Genomic DNA, 23,686 nt, shown 5'->3' with positions numbered 1-23,686 from the left:
ATGGGGCACATAGGCTACGTGTGCCTGGAGCTCGATTTTGTTGTGAACCTGAAACTGCTGGGGAGAAAAGTCTAAAGTTTAAAAATCAACGACAGAATAAGCAAATTGAATAAGAATTATTTTTGAAAGTTTGCTAGGTTTTGTTTTTGTTTTTTTTAGAAAAACCAGATTTAAATGAAAGAAAAAATAGAAAATAAATTTTAGAAAATTTCTAAGGATGCATTTGTGTTTTTAGATACTGGTTCCTTATTACAAGAACAGATTATTGGTCATCTTTTTTCCTTGATATGAATTTTCACTGTTCTCAAACGTAACAATGAGTGAGGTCATCAGGTGTTTACAAGTGAAATGAGAAGAAAAGCAAAGCAAAGAGATTCTCCCAAGATCACTGAGCAAAAAACGAAGGGAGAAGGTCGAAAAAGGAAGTAGGGAGTAAAAGGCAATGAAGGAGTTGGACAGAGGAGGCACTCCTTTCTCGGGCAGCTGGACTGGTAACACTGCACGCAGACACCAGCCTGCAGCAGGCAGTAATTGCAAGCCCCGCTGCACCTGCCGCCCCCTCGCCTTGCTCTGCACACGTCCAAGATGGTGCCGGGTGAAGCAGCCGCACAGTTCCGAGCTCCCTCCCCAAGCGGCGCGGGCGCAGGCGCAGGCGCGCAGGCGCGGCGCGGCCTCCCTCCCGCCCTCGGCGAACCGCGCCTGCGCCGTGGGGAGCCGCCGGCGGCGAGGCTCTGGGCCGCCGCAGTCTCGATCTGAAGGCGGCCGCGGCGGTAGTCTTGAGTAAGATGAGGTTTCTGCTGCTTCTCCTGGTGGCGGCGTCGGCGGTGGCCCGGAGCGAGGCCTCGGCCAACCTGGGCGGCGTGCCCAGCAAGAGGTTAAAGATGCAGTACGCTACGGGGCCGCTGCTCAAGTTCCAGATTTGGTGAGTGATGCGTCGGCCCTGGCGTCGCGCTTTACGCGAGGTCCCGGCTTCACGGCCTAGACGCCGCGTCTCCGCTGCGTCTTCCCGGCGCCCCTCCGCAGTGGGCCCCTGGTGGGCCGCCGCGGCCGCGTTCGGATCCCGAGTACAACCGCTCGCTTGCCTTCTGCCGGCTGGGAAGGCGGGACGGGGCGGGAGGGCGCGAGAAGGGTGGACGCTGCGGGCGCGGACAAGGGCCGCTGGCGGTGTCACGCGGAGCCCACGCCGGCGTTCAGCGCAGCGGGTGCGGCTTGTCACCCGCCGGGGCCGACCCGGAGCGCCGGGCCTCAGTGACCGCGGCGGCCCTGGGTGGGAGCCGTTGCTCGAGCGGCGGGACGGTTCGCCCGGCCGCGGTGCCCGGGCGGCGGTGCCCGGTTTGCGGGCGGCGGCTGGGTCGCAAGGTGGGGACCGCCCCGCGCCCGAGGAGCCCTAGCCTTTGGAATGTCGGCGTTGCCCGAGTTCGTCCCAAATCGCTTCCCAGCCCCTTGCTTGGGTCGGTCCCCGAGTCCGGTGCCGCGCCTTCCACCTGCGTTTGGCCTCATCACTGAAAACCAAGGATTTTTTTTTTTTTTTTTTTTAAGTTTGTGACATTTGAACCAGAGTCAAAATAAGATGGTGAAACTATTTTTGGAATGAAAACTGTTAATTTATTTCTGGTTACAAGAATCACAAAAAAACATTATGGTTAATTGTGTGCTTGGAATATGTCATATTTCATATAATAACTAAGAAATGACAGTAGGGTCTGAGGGTGTGTGCGCGTCCTGGAGAGCCAACCAGGACCTAGCCATGCGGAGCACACACTCTACTTTTTTTTTTTTTTTTTAATTAGAAAGTGGTGATCATTTTAACAACCTAAAAGATTGTTAAGGATTAAGTGTGAAAGTGGTTTTAAAAAGAGTGCTCTTGGGCTGGGAATGTGGCTCAGGCGGTAGCGCGCTCGCCTGGCATGCGTGCGGCCCCTGTTCGATCCTCAGCACCACATACCAACAAAGATGTTGTGTCCGCCGAGAACTAAAAAATAAATATTAAAAATTCTCTCTCTCTCTCTCTCTCTCTCTCTCTCTCTCTCTCTCTCTCTCTCCTCTCTCTCTCTCTTTAAAAAAAAAAAAGAGTGCTCTTTTCTAGTTATATTTTTCTGTATTCTACTGTCCTATTTCTTGCTTGTGCTTTTGCCTTTTCAAAATACTCTTCTTTTAGATTTTCATGCACTGGAATTCTTGTTACAGTTTAAGGTGTACCTTCTACTGAAAGTATTCATAACAAGGTTTTCAAAATATGTAAGCAAAATATAGGGCAGGGCACACAGGCCTTCATATGAAGGTTTTTTTGGTTGGTTGTTTTTGTGGTACTAAGGATTGAACCCAGGGCCTTATACATGCTAGGCAAACTGTACCACTGAGCTACATGCCCAGCCCTTTTTCAGTTTAATAGGTGGTCTCCTTCAGTGGCTCCGGCTGGCCTTGGACTTGTTTTTCTCCTTTCATCAGCCTTCTGAGTATGTGTATAACCATGAAGGGAAAGGAGAGGAAGCTAATGTCGTTCAGGATAAAATGCATGAAAAATGAAATTTCGTTTGAAATCTCAGTGCTATGGAATGCGGTTTTTCTTAACATTTATGAAAGCACTACTTTTACTTTCAATTGATTTAGTTTGCTCTGTGTTTTGAATTTATTAGATGTAGTTTTTGCTAAATACCTATAGTTCAACATATCTGGTAATTACGCCATTTTTATAGTTGTAGAATGAAATAGCAGTACATCACACAATGGAATCAAATTGGGGAGAGGTCAAGCTTGTGACAGCATTTCCTACTCTGTGTTCATATATACTTTATGAATAAATTTATTAGTACTCAAAAGATTTCCTGGTGAATGAGACAGGTGTGATACCTCATAAAGTTTGCAAAAATGGTTCAGTATTATTCTTTGTATCTGAGTCTTTGGCTTTTTTGTTGGTTGATTGAACGATGAAATTTGGTAATTTTGAAGACATTGATTTTATATTTGTGAAAAATTTGACCCGGTTATTTAGGTTACTAAGCATTGAAAGGAAGTTCTTGCCCAGCACAGTGGTCACCTGTAATCTCAGCTATTTAGAAGGCTGTCCCAGGAGGATTGCAAATTTAAGGCCAGCTTGGGCAATCCTATCTCAAAATAAAATAAAAAGGGCTAGGGATGTAGCTCAGTGGTCATGCACATGCCTTGCATGTGTGAGGCCCACCGAAGCACCACACTTGCATAAAAGCCTTCTCTAATAGAGCTTACAGTTCCCTTGTTAACTTTGCTTTACATTTTATGTGTGTATTCAAAGGGATGATATTTGGCATGTGTTTATTTTTTCCATGTATATGATTTAACATGTAATCAAATCTGTAGTTGCTGCAGTTTAAAGAGATTACTGACTACAACCTTTACAGTTGATGTTTACTTGAACATGTGACAGTTGGATTACTACTGAGAAAAGTAGGTTAAATAAAGTTAAGATTTCAAAACATAAGCAGAATATGGCAGAATTGTCAAATTTTGTTAATTACCCACTGCTGTAATTGTAGGACATCCAAGTTCTAACTGCAGTTTAGGTGGTATGAGAGTAATCTAGTTGGGATCAGGAAGCAAATTTTGAACTGGGATTCAAGTGATAAGATTTATTTGGAATGAGCTTTGTAGGTAATGGGAATAATGGACAGTGGCAGGAAAGAACAGAGTTTACATGAGAAGCCCAGCTGACTTCAAAGAGCAAGAGGCATAGATAGGACTTTGAGTGTCTGTCAGGCCCTGTGTGAGAGAGACCAGCTAGCTTCATTATGGGAGGGCATGGAGTGGGGCTTCTGGAGTTGTCAATGGAAGAGATGATGGAGCTTGGGTTAGGGAGCTGTTCCGGCTAATGCATAGAGGTTTGAGAGCTCTCTGGGAGATAAATTTAGCAGCTGTGGGTGATGAATTACAATTGGCCCTCTGTAACTGTGGGCTGCATATCTATGGATTCAGCCAACCTTGGATCAAAAATATCTGAGGGGGAAAAGTGGCATGTGTACTGAACACATACACAAGTTTTTCTTATCATCATGCCCTACAGCACAACTATTAACAGCAGTGATACTTTTAGGTACTGTAAGTCATCTAGAGGTGACTCAAAGTATACAGGGGTGTGTGGGTAGTTGTATGCAAATACTACACTGTTTTATATAAGAGACTTGCACATCTGCAGATTTTTGGTATTGGGGGGCAAGTCTTGGAACCAATCCCCCCCACCCCCCAAGGATATTGGAGAGATGTCCTGAAGCGAGAACTGTCCAAGATGATTTCTGACTTTGGCGATGATGCTATGCCATTCCCCAGAATGAAGACAAAAGTTTTTTGGTGAGAAGGAAGAGGAGGAGTCTTGATTCATTTTTATCTACTTATTTCTTAAAGTGTTGGGGATTGCACCTAGTAGACAAGTCTCACATTCCCAGTCCTTTTTATAATTGTTTATATTTTAAGAGAGGGTCTTGCTCAGTAGCTCAGGTTGGCCTCAAGATTGAATCCCCCTTGCCTTAGCCTCCCTAGTAGCTGGGATTATAGCTGTGCTCCACTGTACCTGGGTTTGGAATCCTGAACTTTGAAAACGTAATAGTCTGAACAAAAACTCCACAAAGAAATGTTAATCATTCCAGAATACCTGTAGTAACAAACTAGAAAAGTTAAGTTAGCAGATGCTGTATTTCACCAAACCAAAGATACAAAGGATTGTTGGATGCACTATTATTTTATATATCATTTAGAAAGAAAATATACTATCATTTATGTCACAGTAATGGTCATAAGATAAATCCTGTGGGTTTTAATTTTGTTTCTTTTTTTTTTTAAAGATGGTAACTATAGGAAAATATGCATCTTGGAATCAAATAACAGCAGACTATTATTAGTAGTAGAATGTCAGAGAAAAAAATGGTAGTGGCTACACCTATTGATGGTTTAGATTTTTAAAATTTTATAAAGTTTATATGGAATTTATAATTTTGTTTGCTTTGAGTTTTTTGCCTTTTTTTTTTAACAGAACAGAAAGCTGCAACATCTAATTGAACATTGTGCACATAATAGTTGTCTCTCCTTAATAATGAATGAAGTGCTTAGTTCAAAGCTTTTAGATGTAGGTAAAATATGACTGAATGATTTTAAAGTTTCATATTCTATTACAGAAAATTGAAACATCATTTTCTTACAGTTTGCCATTAGATGACTGTTAGAAAATCAAGTCAAATGTATCATGTGAAAATTCAGGATAGGGCTGGGGTTGTGGCTCAGTGGTAGAGCACTTGCCTCACACATATGAGGCACTGGGTTCGATCCTCAGCACCAATTTAAAAAAAATAAATAAGCAAAATAAAGTTACTGTGTCCATCTACAACTAAAAATATATTTTTTTTAAATCCAGGATATCCCTATAAATTTTGACTATCTTGAACAGGAACCGTTCATTTTCTGGACTAGCAGTTTGGAGACCAGGTTCTTATTCTGTCTAACCCTTATGCTCTGAGTAATGTTTGGTAAATGAGTCATCTCATCAGCACTCAGCTTGTTCATCTGTATAATGAGAGAATGTTGGTTGCTTTCCGTTTACCTCTGATGTTCTATGTTGTACTGTTAGAAGACTTAAAGGAAGAAAGTGAAAGCACATATATTTGTTTATCTTCTTTTCTCTCTTTGTCACTTAAGAGTGTAGTTGGAGTCCTCTGGCTTCTCTGATGGTCACTTTCCCTGTTTTCCTAAAAGGGCAGTCTTGTTTTCACATTCCTCCTCATGACAGGTGCAGCTTGGAATTGCTGAGGAAGACTTCTTGTTATGTAGGTTTTGCTTCGAACCACTGATAATCGTTTCTCTTAGTGATAGTGACATACAAACTTTTTTGCTTATGCTTCCTTTTCCCATGCCATTTATTTACCCCCTTTTTTTCAATTCTTAGGAAGATGTGATTTTTTTTAACAATAAGTAAGAGAGACAGATATACCAGTGTTTATAGGAAAAAGAATAAGTGTTCTCAATGAGATGTGTAATAGAGGGTTAGAGGAAAGAAGGCTCCCTTATTCCGGGAGCTGGGAGGCTTTGCAGAGGAGCAGATGGAGATCAAGTCTTAAAGGGTGTGGGGAACTTCAGGAGATAGAGAGAAAGGGCTGCACAAGCTAGAAGTATACAAATGAAGCTGACTTAGCATACAGCAGGAGGAGGGGACCAAAAATGGAAATGGAAAGTAAGGTACCCTGTATACTGTGCAGCATTCCTTCAGAATGACACAGTGTGATGTAATTTTACATGAGTAAGCTCATAATTGTATGCTTTTTAAAAGTGTACCCCACACTTTTCATGTCTGTAAATATAGCTCTCCATCCATAGGCATAACATTGCATAGAGTGCATGTGCCCTTATTTAACCAGGGCCTTCCTGAATTGTTCATAAAATACTTGTTGAGATAAATATTCTTAAATACCTTTGCATATTCACTCCATTGTTTCCATAAAATAAATCCATAGAAGCATAATGTGATTATGTCAAAGGTATCACATTTTAAATTTTGACATACTTGAATTAGTTAAAACTTCTGGAACATCATAAAGTGGATTTTTAAATTTTTCTATTTTGTCCCAAAATGATATTTGCTTTTTTTTGCTTATTGGGTTTTCTCTGTGACCTAATGATGCTCAGTAGTTGTAAATGTTTGGTGGGCTCTCAGAAAGGTTTTCTTTTCTTTCTTCTTGGTTTTTTTTTTTTTAATAGGAAACAAAATCTGATCAATTCATTATTGATACTATTCAGATTTTTTTTGTAATTTTTGTTTATTGGCCTTCTGTACCAGTTTCAATTTTCTACCACATCATTTTCCCCTTAGGACTTCAAGATATGTTTTTGAAAAAAAAATTTTAATTGTGGTAAAAATGTACAACATTCAATTTATCCTATTAACCTTTTTGAAGGGCGCTGTTCATTATTCACGTTTTGTTGTGCAGGAGATTTAGAACTTTTTCATCTTGCAGCACTGAGACTCTATCCCTACTGAACACTAACTCCCCTCTCTTTTCTTCCCCGGTTGTGACCACTTTAGATACTTTATTGGTGTATGGAATCATACAGTTTTTTTTTTTTTTTTTTTTTTTTTTTAGTGTATTGGTCTCAAATTTCATCCATGTTGTAGCAAATGGCAGGATTTCCCCGTTTTTAAGTCAGCATAGTATTCCATTGTATGTAGATAAATAAATCCAGCCATATTCTTTATTTATCAGCTGATGGACATTTTATTTCACAGTAGTCAACAATGCTATGATCAACATGGTATACAAATATATCTTCAAGATCCTGCTTTGAGGGGTGGGGATATATAGCTCAGTTGGTAGAGTGCTTGATTTGCATGCACAAGGCCCTTGGTTCAATCCCCAGCACCACAAAAAAAGGGGGGGGAGGATCCTGCTTTGAATTCTTTTGTATAATGTACACCTACAAGTGGGATCACCTGTGTCTTCTTCTTCTTTTTTTTTTTAACATTACTGAACCAGAATACTTGAAACCTGTCATTAACAAAGGAAAGAAGTTTATTTTGGCTGAAGGTTTTAGAAGTTGTAAGTCTTAAAAGCCTGGCTCCGAAACTGGTAAAGCCGGGGCTGGGGATGTGGCTCAAGCGGTAGCGCTCGCCTGGCATGCGTGCGGCCCGGGTTTGATCCTCAGCACCACATACAAACAAAGATGTTGTGTCCGCTGAGAACTAAAAAATAAATATTAAAAATTCTCTCTCTCTCTCTCTCTCTCTCTCTCTAAAAAAAAAAAAAAAAAAAAAAAGAAACTGGTAAAGCCCATGCTACTTCACCAGTGGCAAAAGGGAGTGAGCCAGGAAGAGAGAAGGCACAGCAGGCAGACTTGCTTTATCACAACTAGCTCTTCTCCCAGAATTAACCCCTCTCAAGTCTGGACCCCTCTGAAGGTTCCCCTCCCAACACTTCCACTGTGGCAGTCACATTTCAGCATGCCATTTGAAGGCAACAGATTCTATTCAAACCATAGTGGCTGGATCATATGGTAACTCTTAATTTTTAAAATTTTAGGCACCTCCATTCTGTTTTCCTTAATGGCTACACCACTTTACATTTGCCCCAGCCATGCACAGGGATCCCGGTCACTGCACCCTCACCAATACTTGCTGTGTTCTATTCTTCTGATGGTAGCCATCCTAGTACGTGTAAGTTCACAGTTCATTGTGGTTTTGATCTGCTGGATCCTCAAAATATGTTTTAATTCTGCTTTTTGATTTTGAGTTTTCCTGCAATCCTCTACATCTCTTTTTCTGCTTATTGCAGATTGTTTTTGAAGTTGCTCTTATTTTTAATCTTTTTGTTACTTTTCTGCTCTTTAATTTTGTGACTTTTTTTATAATCCCTCAGGTTTTTTTCTTCTCTATTCTCAAGCAAGACAAGAGAAACAGCTTCAGATATTATCAACTAACAAACTATAGCATTATTTGCTATTAGAACATTACCAGTGGCAAAGATGCATAAATTTGTGTGTTTTGCTTGATGCTTATCTTTGGAGCTTAGAATATCTGTCAACAGTCAATATTTGCTTTAAAAAGGGGGGGGTACAGTATTTTGTAGGCTACTGTGGTTGGCCCTGTGGCAACCTCTCCTCCCCAATTTATAAATTGCTTAAGTTTTTGCTGGGGAAGGAATTTGATCACTTTACTTGGAAAGTATTTTTTTTATTAACAGTTATATTGTATGCAGCCATTCAAAGTGACTCAATAAAGATATTGGATAAATAGTGATTTATCTGCTTTTTAAATTTAAAAAAAAATTTTTTAGTTTTAGGTGGACACAATATCTTTATTTTACATTTATATGGTACTGAGTATCGAACCCAGTGCATCATGCATGGTAGGCGAGTGCTCTACCACTGAGACACAATCCCAGCCCCTGATTTATCTGCATTTTGAAGGAATTGTCTCTTTGTCAAAGTCCTACACTTATTATTTAGTTTTTATCTTTTTTTATACATTTAAAAATTTAGATATAATTCACTTGCCATAAAATTCGCCCTTGTTGCATTTTAGTAAGTCATTATACTAATAAGAAAATAACATATATTGTGTTCTGTTTTAATTTATTGCCCAAACTAGGAAGCTCTTTTGGGTGCTTTTTAAAATTGTCTTCTCCCCCTTTTGTAATTTCTTTTTTTTTTTTTTTTTTGGAGAGAGTGAGAGAGGAGAGTGAGAGTGAGAGAGAGAGAGAGAGAGAGAGAGAATTTTTAATATTTATTTTTTAGTTCTCGGCGGACACAACATCTTTGTTGGTATGTGGTGCTGAGGATCGAACCCGGGCCGCACGCATGCCAGGCGAGCGCGCTACCACTGAGCCACATCTCCAGCCCCACCCCTTTTGTAATTTCACCTGCAGGCTCATTTCAGGTGACAGTTGAGCTCACTCACTGTAGCAGCCAAGAGTTGGAACTGCTCCAAAGCCACTTCAGGATTTGTGTTTTGTTCTCATGGTGGGCACTGGAAAGGAAGTCAGCTGTCTCATCACACAGTTTCTTAACCTAATAAGCTGTCACCTCTTTAGTGTTGTTTTTGCAATTCTTTTTTTTTTTTTTTTTTTTAAAGAAAGAGTGGGGGGGGGAGAGAGAGAGAGAATTTTTTTAATATTTATTTTTTAGTTCTCGGCGGACACAACATCTTTGTTTGTATGTGGTGCTGAGGATCGAACCCAGGCCGCACGCATGCCAGGCGAGCGCGCTACCGCTTGAGCCACATCCCCAGCCCTGTTTTTGCAATTCTTAAAAAAAAGAAAAGAAAAAGAAAGGGTTGGGGCTGAGTGGTAGAACGCTCTCCTAGCACATGCGAGGCCCTGGGTTCCATCCTCAGCACTACATGTGAATAAAGGTATTGGGTGCAACTACAACTAAAAAATAATAATAATATTGAAAAAGGAACATGTTCTGATTTATGTTTTTTAATCTTAGTCTGAAGTGTGTGAGAAATTCTGCTTGCATCTTTTTTTTTTTCCTAGTTATACATGATGGTAGAATGTATTTTGGCAGAATATACGAAAAGTATAACTTATTCTGTTAGGTTCCCACTCTTGTGGTCATACATGATGTGGAGTTACCCTGGTCATGTATACAAACACAAGGCTAGGAAAGTTATGACCAGTTAATTCTACTATCTCTCCTAATCCTCTCCAGCTGCTTGCATCTTTTAAAAAAGTAATTTATCAGATTAGCTTCTTATTTGCTCCTTGAGCATCTTGTTTCTTGTGTGATTTATGGAGCACCTTGTTCATATTTTATTGCTTAAAACACTTAGAGCAAGTGATGTGCTCCACATGATGTCTGTTACTACCTTATACCGAACAGAACAAGGAGACATCTAAAAATGTAGTAGTCAGTTTTCAATAATCAAAGAGGTGCTAGGGATGATTAGTGCTGTAGACAGAAACTAGTGTTTGTAAAACATCTTTATGATTTTCTTCAAGGTGTGCAGAAAATATTAGTTGAAAACTTTGGGACGAAAGTAGTAGAAACCTATTTGAATGAGGATAGACAGTGATTGGGAATGCATTTAAAGATTTCTAAAAGAATGGTCTTGGAGCCCAAAGGCAGAAGCCACAGGGCATCAAAGACTGAAATGGGGAACTCAAAAACCTGAGAAGGCTTTGTTCACATTTCTGATTCATATCTGTACTTTACTCAGTAAAATGTACACTTTTTTCTCTGAAGTTTGGCTTATCTTCTCTTCTCAGTCCTATTGAAAGATTGACTTTCCTCCATCCAGCAGGACTAGTGTTAAATGTCACTTAACAGTCACATTTTAAAATCCACCTTCTTCTTTTCTAGAAAAGAAGCTGTGGACCTTTTTCTGAAGGTTGCATTTCTGGAACATGTGCTAGGTTTTGATCTCATGTAAATAGGACCCAATCCTGTAGCAGGTCAGGCGGTGGGGTGGATATTGCTAATAAAAGGGGAAGGGTGAGTTGAAGAGATAATAAAAACAGAAAATCACAAGTATTTACTTCATAGCAATCAGTGTCTTTTCTTTTCTTTTTCTTTCTTTTTTTGTAATGTTGGGAATCAAAACCAGATCCTTGTGATGTGGGGCACTCATTCTACCACATTCTACCACTTTGCCACAGACCCAGCCCCAGTCTTTCTTTTAATATGGGGGCTGTGAAAGGTAGGAGTGTGGGACAGGTTTGGGTTTGATGAAAGTAGATATTTGACTTCAGCTAGCAGCAGATGTAGTAGAGAGAAGTGAAATTATTGGTACTGTGAATGAGGAGACATGATGTACTTTAAAAGCACAGTATCTGTTTGAAATATCATGGACAAGAGTTTTTTCTCTGTTCCTCAAACTTCCTTTCTGATCATTACATTACATCTAATATATTTGCAAAATCTTTGGGGAAAGTACTGTGGGAAAACTATTTTAACTCAAACAGTAGCAATATTTGAGTCCTTTATAGTAAGTTGTCTCTATTACTAGAAAGGGTTTTGCAAAGTGGTGAGACTTTAAGATTTCTTTTCAAGAATTAGACTTATTTTTCAAGAACCTTTGGTGGCAGCAGGAATAGACAGCCATTGCTGCATTTTTAGTGTGTTCACATGTATGGGATTAGATGTACTCCTTGAGCCAGAGAGAGTGGAGTAATTAGAAAGAGCTGGGTTTGATGCCAGAGGTGAAATGGTTACTAGCTCTTTATCATCTGTGACTGTAATTTAGCGTTGGCCACCTCAGCAAGCCCTAGGTATGTTTCATCTTGGAAAACATCTGTTTGTAGTCATGATTAGTGCTTTTAAGATGGGAAAATTATTTGGGGGGAAAACAGCTATACTGGAAAAAAGTTCTTTGGTTTTTCTTCACTAGTCTGAAGGCAAATACAAAGAGGAATTGCACAAGCAACATGTCAAATCATGTGTGGCAGCCTCGGAAACACTTCATTCTTCAGAAATAGAAAAGTATTAGCCTAAAATCTTTTTTTGGACTGTGAGATTACAGGCCATTTCTATTTGGAATTTCATGCAAGGTCTGAAACTTAACTGAAGACTTTAGATTAGAAGAACAAAGGGTCAATTTAGGCTTTTAAGCACATAGCTGAGAAAGTGGGTCACTGGGAGGAGTCTGACCAGCAGTGTTTCCTGCACTCAGACACGCCTCTCCAGCTGGGCCTCTTTCCTTTAGGTACTGCTGGGAGCCCACAAGATTGACTTTCCTATGTGGAGAGCCTTTGTATTGTCATCATGAAGGAGCCTCAAAGATCTCTGCAGTCTAGAGTCCAGCTCTGTGGGTACCCAGTGCTGGCACTGTGGGGAAGGGGAGCAGACTTCCCAGATACAGGAAAGGATGGCTCTTCTTCATGTAGCTATTGTATTTGGTGTTAGGTAGAAAAGGCCCAGGATCCCAAATCATAAAATCCGGCTATATTTCAGTCCTGAAACTAAGGGCCGCATCTATCAGTGTCAACTGCTAAAAACCACTGCCTAATTACAGTGCTTGATGCGTGATAGGCGTTCCGTAGATAACTGAACAAGTGAAATCTTAGATGAATGTATACTTGGAAAAGTTACTTGATCTCTCTGGGCTTCATTTTCTCCCCTTTCATCTATGAAAAAGAAGTTTCAACTAAATTAACCAAGTCTCATTCTCAAATATTGCATTAAAAGTTAAATACTTTGGTGTACACCTGTAATTGCAGGGGCTCAGGAGGCTGAGGTAGGAGGGTTACAAGTTCAGCAACTTAGTGAGGCCCAAAGCAAATTAGTGAGACCCTGTATCAAAATTTAAAATTAAAAAAGGGTCTGGAAATGGGGCTCAGTAGTTAAGCTGCCTCTGGGTTCAATCCCAGGTACACACACACACACACACACAAAAGTTAAATACTATTATTTTAGATAATCAGCTCCATTGTAGACACCAGTGCCAATTTGGGCATTGAAATCAGGTGGCATTTCTTGGTTTTAAGATGGTTAGGCCTAAGGTTGTCTAGGTTATTTTTGTAATAGCTTCAGAACAAAAGAAACATTAAACTTTTATTATAGAAACTTATGGCAGAATACTAATACCTGGTGATCTGGTATAGGATTTACCTAGGATCTTTGCACCATTCTTATAACTCTTCTATAAATTTGGAATTACATCAGATTAATAATATGAACTCAGAAAAAAGCTCAGGATATTGATTAAAAAGAATAAAAAATATAATGTAATAATAATATTAGGCTAGGTGGTTGTTAGAAAAGGCATCTGGAGGGCTGGGGATGTGGCTCAAGCGGTAGCGCACTCACCTGGCATGCATGTGGCCCGGGTTCGATCCTCAGCACCACATACAAAGATGTTGTGTACGCCAAAAACTAAAAAAATAAATATTAAAAAATTATCTCTCTCTCTCTCTCTCTCTCTCTCTCTCTCTAAAAAAAAAAAGAAAAAGAAAAAAAGAAAAGGCATCTGGAGATTTGTAAGTTTGTTTAAATATTTAGCTGTAGAGGTTTTATCTCTGAAAAAAATTCATATGTTTTTAGAGATTTACTCTTGAAAAAATTTCATTCTAACAGTAAAGGAAATATTTTCTCTAAAGAATGACAGTCAAATTTGTCTTACACTCTTTTTTTTAATACTTATTTTTTAGTTGTATTTGGACATAATACCTTTATTTATTTATTTTTATGTGGTACTGGGGATCGATCCCAGGGCCTCCCACATGCTAGGTGAGCATTCTACTGCTGATCTATAACCCCAGTCCTCTTTTACTCTTTTTTTGATGCTGGGGATTGAACTGAGAGGCCCTCTACCACTGAGCCCCCCCCCCCCCCCCACACACACACACACACCCTGCCCTGTTTCGTTCTTTTGGTAGTGTTAGGAATCAACCCAGGGTTTTGGACATGGTAAGCCAGCACTCTGCCACTGAGCTACATCCCCAACCTCACTCTTTTTGTTTTATTTTGAGACAAGGTGTCACTGAGTCGCCAAGGCTGGCCTCAGACTTGCTATCCTCTTGCCTTAGCCTCCAAGTTGCTGGGATTTGGAATTAACAGGTGTGCACCACCATGCGTAGCTTTTTTTTAAAAGCAGGTTTTCTTACATGGGATATACTAACATTTATATTGTTTCACTCTATCACAGTGTAAACTCTCTGTTTTTCCAACTTGGATTGGTAATGGTGGTCGTTGGGGTTTTTTTCTTAGGTTTTACTCCACTGTAACTTACTGACCCTGCTTCCTCTATACTAAGTGGTGACTTTGTCACTTTATGGTATTTATGTATTCCTTAATTGAGAACCTAGTAAGTTTAAGTGCTTGACAGTTTACCTGAATTTGCAAGCTCTTTTTCTCCTTTTCTTCAGATATGCTCTTGGTAGCATATTTTCCTATTCTTGCTGGGACAGCTAGCATCTGAAAGTAAATTGTTTAGAGACTTTTGTCGTGGAGAAGATTAGATGCTGTTGACTTAATTTCCAGAGTCATGTCATGTTGCTGAGAATTACCTTCCCAGTCTTTGTTTTCCTTCACAAAGTAGATTTAAATTTTAGCATAAGAAGGGATCTAATAGTCCAGCCTAAGTTTCTCTTATGATTGAAGGCCAAAGTGATATGTGAGTTATACTGAATATGTGTGTGTATATGTATGTGTGTCAGAGAGAGAGAATAGGTATTTGCTGTTGTCTAACAATAGTCCAAAGTTATAAAAGTTTGATTTTTATAATGGGGGAGCAGTTATTTGAAGGTAAAGTAACTTAAATTTGTGAAATTTGTAAAAAGGAAGAAAACTCCCTGTATTCATCATATGGGTTCAGTCATTAATTTACGATGGATCTTGAGAAAGAAATTTAATCTTAGTAATACTTTTTAGCCTTTTTCTGACTGCAGAATAAATCTAGGTGTATTCTCAACCCTAATGGAAACACTTATTTTTCTGCAGTGTTTCCTGAGGTTACAGGCGGGTGTTTGAGGAGTACATGCGGGTTATTAGTCAGCGGTACCCAGACATCCGAATCGAAGGAGAGAATTACCTCCCTCAACCAATTTATAGGTAAGTAAACTTCAGTAACTTAAAAGGGAAACAATTTAGTGGACTTTACAAGCTTTTGTGAATTGTTTCAATTACTTTTCTTTGATTATTGTAATTTCTTAATTTGTTACAGTAGTATGCAGAGAATGCTACTTTATAAGTAGCAAGCTTATATAGACTTTTTCTGTAAGAAGGAATGAGTTGTTTCAGAGATGACAACCCTTTTAAAGAGGTGTTTGCTTATGTAGTTTTAATGTGGAAAATAGGCTAAGAATCCCCTCTTTTACTGATACTAGAGGTTGAACCCAGGACTTCACACATGCTATGCATATTCTTTAATACTGAATTATACCCCCACCTTCCCAAAATTTTATAGAGGATCAGTGATATTAAGTTCTGAACTGTCTTAAAATGATAATGTTTTTAAAGGCCAATTTATATAACTTTCAATTTTATTTTTAGATTGACCTAAAAGATTAAACATTTTGTTTTAAAACTGTACAATAAACTTTAGTTGCTTTTTAATGATTAGTAACTTTTAGATTTGTAGAAAATGTTTATATACATGTACTTGAATATTAAACTTTAAAGAGAAATTATGGCTTCTTTTTTTTTTTTCTTTTGATAGACACATAGCCTCTTTCCTGTCAATCTTCAAACTCGTATTAATAGGCTTGATCATTGTTGGCAAGGACCCTTTTGCTTTCTTTGGCATGCAAGCTCCTAGCATCTGGCAGTGGGGCCAGGAGAATAAGGTATGTGACTCAATGACTGTGGCTACTGTAGGTTCTTAGGTTGTCAGTTACAAGGCTGTAATGGATTTTTCTTTTGGGCATGGGGTGCTTGTCACTATTTACATTAATAAATGTGCGTTATTTCAGTTTTGTCACTTTATTTCTGGGCAAGGACTTAACTTCGCTTGGCTTCAGTTTCCATTATGCCTTAAAAATAATATATTTAAGGGTAATGGTCTTACCCTTTTATTTAGGGGGCATAAAGGGAGATATTGTTTTAGAAGAACCTGGACACAAAATAATTTATAACCTGATTTTGATATAATTTAGGTCATGTCATAGTCATCAGAATACAATATATATATAATTGATCTTTTATCTCAACTAATGTGCCATTAGTGGATTGATTCATATTAAAAAAATGTTTGTTAATTGGTTTTTATTAAAACTCCTTTTTGTTTTCAGTTGTTTGTTCTTCAACTTCCTGTTTATAGGGGTCTGTTTGGCAAATTGCCAGGAAGAATAAATGTAAATGTACTTAAGAATCTTGAGTTTCCTTTGCTATTTTTCTTTTCCTTTGTAGAGTCTTACAGTATATATTCTTTCTAGAGTATGTTTATTTTCATCCATTTTACTTAAAGTCATTGTTTCCCTGAATTTTCTACCATTATCAGAAATGGATATAATTTTATGTATCTCTGTGTGGGGAATCACTTAGATGCTTTCCCCTGGGGCAGGTTCTCTTGTGGAGCCCTCTGTACAGTTTGTCCTTTAGCTCTAGGCTTAATTCCTTTACCAGACTCCTGACACAGTTGTACTTCTCCTAGGGAACCACTTCGTTCCAGGAATAGGCAAGACTCTTAGCATAAACTCCTCAAGTGTTTGTTATCTCTGATTGGAAGTATGTCTGCCCTGTCATTAACAAAATGTTAATTTTCAAAGGATTAAGAATGGGAAGCTGAGCACTTACTGCTGATAATATTTTGTGATATACCTAATTGATTCCAAATTGTCCTTTGTACATTTTACCTCTGTAGATGTGTACTCCATTGTTGTTCTGCTATGAAAAATATTCTTACAAGCTGTAGCTTTTTTTGGTTCTGGGGATTGAACTCATAGGCCTGCAACCACTTAGCCACATCTCCAGCCCTATTTTGTTTTTTCTTTAGAGCAGGGTTTCACTGAGTTGTTAAGCACTCACTTCTTTTTTTTAAAATGTTTGTTTTAGTTGTAGGTGGACACAATTTTATTTTTATGTGGTGCTGAGGATCAAATCCAGTGCCTCATGCATGCTGGGCAAGCACTAGCCACAACCCCAGCCCAGTGCCTCGCTTTTGCTGAGTTTGGCTTTGAACTCGTGATTCTCCTGCCTCAGCCTCCCAAGCTGCTATGGTTACAGGTGTGCACTACTGTGCGTGGCAACAAGCTGTAACTTTTATGACAGTTCCTTGTGTTTTATTTCTATGAAAGTAGACTCATGTTCCCAAATGTTAGGAAATCAAAATCCACCTAACTCAAGTGGAGCAGAGGGAAAGCTCTTTCTTGTCTGCTGTAGACATTTTTCTGAAACAGCTTGCTGTGAATTGGCTTTCTCACTATATCCAACTTTTAGTTTGGTGATTTTGCTAAATGAAAACTCCTCTGTGGGAGCCAGGGTTGTGGTTCAGTGGTAGAGCACTTGCCTAGTGTGCATGAGGCCACTACATAAAAATAAAAACTACAACTAAAAAAGAAAAAGAATAAAACCTTTTTGTGCATAAGGAAGAGCTTCTAGCCTCTTTGGGGAGAGCATAGACTTGCCTTCTCACAGTGAATGACTAATATGCCAGTGCGCTCTCACCCACCTCTTTTTTATTTTGACTTAAAATGATTTGTTTGAAACATAAAAGATTGTATTGGATGCTTGAAGTTACTGATTATTGCGTCACTAGTCTCTTGTGAATTCATATATTGCATTATAAAAACAGTCAAATGAACCCTACTTATACTGGCATTCTTTTGTAAACTGGTTATTATGCTGTCTCATAGAAATTCTATGTATAGTGTGAGCATCCTCTGTAAGTTCTTTAACATCTGTAGAGCTATAAATTGGTGCTCCAGTTTCCTTGCTCTGTGGGTGTTGTCTGAACCTATGGAATAACAGAAGTAGTCGTGTGGAAACTTTCAAAGCAGATTTTAAAAGAGTATTGAACAAATAAAGAATGATACCATTTATTAAAAAAATTACTGTGTCTTAAGTTGTCATGTTTTAACTTTGAAATGACTTTGTTGCCTGTTGTGCTTGATTATATTTTCTTTTAGGTCTATGCATGTATGATGGTTTTCTTCTTAAGCAACATGATTGAGAACCAGTGTATGTCAACAGGTGCATTTGAGATAACTTTAAATGGTAGGTTTTGAATAGTTTGCATGTTGTGATACATTTTAAGTGATTTCTAGGGAGCAAAAGCCTTTTCTGTTTTTCATAAGAGATACTTCTTTAAAGTTGATATGAGAGGTTTATTTGATAAAAATCAAAGATCCGGAAACAAAATTTAGAAAATTTTAACTTAATCTCTTGTCTTTACCTCTACTTGAATTTTTAGAATTTCTTGAAGGGTTGGCCCTCTTCTTGTGCTACATTATCTGTCTGGTCCTTATCTTTTCTCGGTGTAGTACTCAGGAACCTTAAACATAACCTGCTCCAAAGTAAACTCTTGATTACTTTTGCTCCCTACAATTCCTGTATGCTGTTAATTTGCTTCTCCTCTGGCATATTTGATTCTTTCAACTTCTCCTTTACTACCCATGTTTGGTCAATCACCAGGTCTTCTCAGTTCTGTCCTCTAAATGGCTCAGGAATCTCCTTCTGTTCACTTCACTGCCATCATGCTAGTTTGTGCTGCAGTTAACTTGTTGCCCTCTGCAGATAGAGGCCATTAGCTAACAACCATGTTTACATAATTAAATAGTTAAAAAGCAACAACAAAAGAATATGACATATAGAAATCATATGAAATTCAAAGCTGTGTTCATAACTGATGGTCTTAGATTCATCAGTGAAAAATCATGGAAATTTTTCTTTCTAGTTACATAATTATACCTCTATAATACCCTTGATTTTATTTCTTAGTCCATAAAGCTAAAATATTTTCTATCTGGCTTTTTACAGAAAAAGATTGCCAATATCTGCTCTAAAAGAGGGTTTTTTTGTTTGTTTTTTAATGCAGATTTCATCTTGTCACTTGAGTATGTCAAATTCCTTAAATGGCTTTACTACTTTTTCCAAGATAAAGACCAGAATATCTAATATGGCCAAAAGGCTGTTCGAGATCTAGTTTAGGGTCTGTAAACTGTGTCCTGTGTTTCATACTCTTTTTGCTGCCGATGTTATAAATAAAGTTTCACCCAAACACAGTGTGCACATTCTTCAGGCTGCCATGAGAGTTGAATGGCTGTGACAGAAACTGTATTCCTAGAAAAAATGTTTGTTTCTTGTTTCGTTGCAGTTTGTTAACCCCAGTCTAACTCTCCCCACCCATCTGTCTCCCTCCGCCTCATTCCAGCTACCCTTTGGATCACTCACTTCGCAGGGTTTCCATCTAGTTTTTACACTTCTCTGTCTTAGAGGTTTCCTGCTCTCATGAAGCCTCACTCCTTTTTAAAATATTTTTTAGTTGTCAATAGACCTTTATTTTTATTTATTTATATGTGGTGCTGAGAATTGAACCCAGTGCCTCACAAATGCCATGCAAGTGCTCTACCACTGAGCCCCAGCCCCAAGCCTCACTCTTATCTTGGTAACTTTTCTTTACTTTTTAGATCTCAGTTTAAATGATATTGCTTCTCTGACTAGTCAGCAGTGGAGCACTAGAGCACTTTCTAGTTTTACTTTCAGTACACAATATTAATGGTGTAGCTATTTATGTAGTTCTTGGTATTTCCTCTTCTAGAGTGTAAACTCCCTAAGAACAGGAGCTTCTGCTCACCTTTGTATTCCCAGTTGAGTACATAGACACTTGATAAATATTTGTGGAATGAATGTTTCTTAGAACTATCTTTAATTTTGGCATGGGGGTACTATTTATGTTTTACAGACGTGCCTGTATGGTCTAAGCTGGAATCTGGTCATCTTCCATCCATGCAACAACTTGTTCAAATTCTTGACAATGAAATGAAACTCAACGTGCACATGGATTCAATTCCGCATCATCGATCATAGCCCCACCTATCAGCACTGAAAACTCTTTTGTAAGTACTTAAAAATATACTAGTTTTGTATGGGTTTCTGTTAATTCTTATCATGAGTGTTAGTAGATATTACACATATTATCACTTAAGTTTCCAATTTAAGGTTAAACAGATGGATGTGTCCTACATTAAGATTTATATATCAACAGAGTTTGAACCTGCCAAAGTTAAGTAAGGTTGTGTTAGTAATTTTATCTTGAAGGCCTTTTAATGTAATTCTTTAAACTCTGAACTGCGGTTAGCCAGAATTGATACAGTAGAGTATATGTACCCTCTCCATTCCTTCAGCTAATTAGTTTCTAAGAATACACAAATTTTTTAGCATGTTCAAGATAGGAAACTTATAAGCAAATGTGTGAATATGGAAAGAGGAGTTTTGATTAACTTTTTTCAGCAGAGTTGTTCTCGGTTCTTTTCTGATCAGTTAGTTGACTTTCTAATAAGAGTTTTTGCAGGGTGGTAATTGGAGTATTCCTTTCTGTATATCTTTCAGACATTAAGGGATCTTTGCAAGAGCAGCGTGACTGACACTATGAAGGCCTGTACTGAAGACAGCCAGCTGTTAGTACAGACCAGATGCTTTTTTGGCAGGCTCGTTGTACCTCTTGGAAAACCTCAATGCAAAATAGTTTTTCTGTGCTGGCACGTTCTGGAATTCTGCACATTCGTGGAGTGCAATAATACTGTATAGCTTTCCCCCAACCCAGATTCACCCAGTTAATAGTTTGTCATTTTTTTAAATGTAGACATTACTACTTAAAACTTTTTTCTTAGTCATATTTAAAAAGTAGAAAATTGAGTTACAATTTGATTTTTTTCAAAGTGTCTGTTAAATCTTGTGTTTTTATATGATTTTTTTTTTTTTTTTTTTTTTTTTTTTTTTTTTTGGTTTAAAGTCAATCTTTGGGGGAATACAGCTAAAGTTCCCAAAAGAGTTTATCAGTCATCTCTAATTTGGTCATGTCCAATTTATATCGTTATCAAAAAAATGCAGATTGTGAACAGTGCATTATACAAGATTATGGGGGAATCTAATATCCAGAGTACTCTACCAATTTGTTTGTATGTGTGCGTGTGTGTGTGATTACCAGAGAACTACTACAAAACCAACTGCTTTTTAAATTCTGTTGTGTAGTTCAGGTGTCTTGCCTTGACCAATCTAATGAATTGATTAACTGGCCTTTATACTTAATAAAAAACTAGCAGATGTCAGTTAAATGAAAAAGTTTCAGTTTATTGTGCAATGTACTTGTTAACATTGTATTTAATCATCGTCTGCCTAATTTTGTGTTTTTAACTTAAAGATAATCTCCTAAGGGTTACACTTTAGATTCCCACAAAAAAAAAGAGGTTAATTTACCATTTTTAGAGTTGAAACTCACCTCATTAAATAAAAGTTCAGTTGACTCTCTTTACAACATTGATACCAAGTGAACAGAAATCACCCAGCATCAGATATCAGAATTCTGTTGTATTTGAAAAATAAGATTAATTTAAATTTATTGATAGTTTCAGTATTCTAAAAAGAAGAGCTTTTAGAAACTAAAATTGACTAACACTTGAAGGACAATTTAGCAGAAATAGGACCATAATGTAGAAAAAGAGCCATCGAGCAGCAGCAGCAGCAGCCACAGCTTCCACAGGCTTAACATGGAGAGCCCAAAGTAGGCCTGGATTTACTCATGTAAATAAAAGGATTCAAGGAAAAGTTATGAGGAAAACCCAACATTGGTTTTATCTAACACTTCAGAGTTATAAGACCTAACCCTGTGTGTCATAGGACTGACCTGTTTTGCTGTCACTGGGTGTCCTGAAGCACATGTTAGGTAATGGCCTAACTGTTACAGCCTCAGGGAGGAGCACTGCAGTCTCTGAACTGACTGCACGAAGTCAGTCTGTGATTCACTGCAGAAAACTGGCCAAGCGGTTATCGTTTCCATTCCGAGTAGAACCTTTATGTTCTTCAGGTTAGTTAATTCATGATTTAAGTTTCAAGCTCCTTTGAGATTGTTATTTAGGTATAATATTTATGTTTGACTAAGGATTAAAAACGTGTTAATCTGATTGCATACCACTCTAAACTCCCCATTTTCTGCAAGTTGAACACCCTGTCGAATGTGTCTGGGGGTCTTTCTTTGGCTAATGGACATTCCACTAGTGACAGTTACCTTTATGGCATGAAGCTACTAAAAAACTGAATCTTGAAAGTTCCCATGGGCTTAACAGATCAAACTATGGGGAACCAAAGCTTCAGCTCCAACTTTCTCCATGTTTGCCTTGGGTTGAATAACTTGTTTTTTCGAGAATAACTTTAAGTGGCTTAGATACTGATAAGAGCTATTTTGTTTTATGCTTAGTTCTATTTAAATCTAGAATTTAATGGAGTCTGATAAAAAATGTGGGTCATGTGAATATGAAAAAATAATGTGAGGAAAATAAACTATTTGCAGTGTAACTTTATTATATTCTAACATTTCAAAATTATTAGTTGCTTATAAATTGGTATGGCTGTGTAGTTTATAAATGTCTATGCACTATATTAATTAAAAGACCATAGGATATGTTGGCAGGTTGACTGATGTTGGCATTTTTTACCACAGTTGCCATTGTGGAAGAAATTATTTGTTACATTAATAATAAAAAAAAGTTAATAAAATGTGACTTTATACCTCACTGTGTAAGATGTACAGACAAATGAGCTTTCAGAATATAAATGGCCTTATTTGCTTGTGGCACTAGCATTATGGATGGTAGCAGTTGATTAGCTTGTACAACTGTTAAACCTAATGGGTTCCCAGTGATAGTTGTTTCTTACTTTCAGTGTTAGCCAGCTTGCCCTGATGGTTGGCAAGATCCTTTTGTCATCATGTAAAATAATTCAGATTTTTAAAAAAGTCTACAGGATTTTTAGACATGATTTGATATTTTAAAAAGAAAAGTCTGCCAGGCGCTGTAGCACATGCCTGTAATTCCAGCGGCTCATGAGGCCGAGATAGGAGTATCCCGAGTTCAAAGCCAGCCTCAGCAATATCGAGGTGCTAAGCAACTCAGTGATAGCCTGTCTCTAAATAAAATACACAATAGGGCTGGGGATGTGGCTCAGTGGTCCAGTGCCCCTGAGTTCGATCCCCAGTGGCCTTCCCGCAACCCCCAAAATAAAGACAAGTCTCCAGAGAAACAGGTAAAGAACTGTAAAGTTTGGGAATTATCTCTGGTGTTGTGAAAATAATCAAGCAGTGTGAAAGGGACCCATATTTTGTGGAATTAAATCTAAAGTAGAGAAATTATTTGGTAACTATATTTAGTAAATTTTGCATTGTAAAAGTCGTTGTGCTGCAGTGTTTGCTTTTATTTATTTGTTTGTTTATTTATTTATTTATTTATTTATTTATTGTAGTTGTACACAGTAACTTCTTTATTTTTATGAGGTGCTTAGGATTGAACCCAGGGCCTTGCACATGCAAGGTGAGCACTCTACCACTGAGCCACAACCCCAGCCCCAATGTTTGCTTTTTAATGGTGGCTTCTTAACCCAACCAGTGTTCACAGGCAACCCCACGCTCCAGCCATCGCTCAGGTCTTGCCAGTGCTGGGACAGACTCCTCACACCCTGGCCCACTGGTGCCTCCATGCTGCTCAGTCCTGCGAGACTCTGTGGTGTCATCTGTGGCTCTGTCCAGTGTTGCTCCCATCCTCCAGAGTTCCAGAGAAATTCACACTGACTTCCCCAGATCTGGGGAGAA

General features: G+C 38.4%; 1 protein-coding gene across 1 annotated transcript; it reads left to right on the top strand.

Annotated features, from left to right (window-relative positions):
- Nucleotides 1-690: 690 nt before the first annotated feature.
- Nucleotides 691-23,255, top strand: Selenot (selenoprotein T). Its single transcript, XM_077793950.1, has 6 exons — nucleotides 691-922; nucleotides 14,890-15,000; nucleotides 15,608-15,734; nucleotides 18,015-18,102; nucleotides 19,790-19,943; nucleotides 20,437-23,255. Exons 1-5 carry the CDS (start codon nucleotides 786-788, stop codon nucleotides 19,912-19,914), a joined length of 588 nt encoding a protein of 195 aa, XP_077650076.1. The 5' UTR covers nucleotides 691-785; the 3' UTR covers nucleotides 19,915-19,943; nucleotides 20,437-23,255.
- The last annotated feature ends 431 nt before the right edge of the window (nucleotides 23,256-23,686 follow it).

The sequence above is a fragment of the Urocitellus parryii genome, chromosome 2 (assembly GCF_045843805.1).
Source record: "Urocitellus parryii isolate mUroPar1 chromosome 2, mUroPar1.hap1, whole genome shotgun sequence".
NCBI classification, from domain to species: Eukaryota; Metazoa; Chordata; class Mammalia; order Rodentia; family Sciuridae; genus Urocitellus; species Urocitellus parryii.
This window is presented reverse-complemented; position numbering and strand designations above follow the sequence as displayed.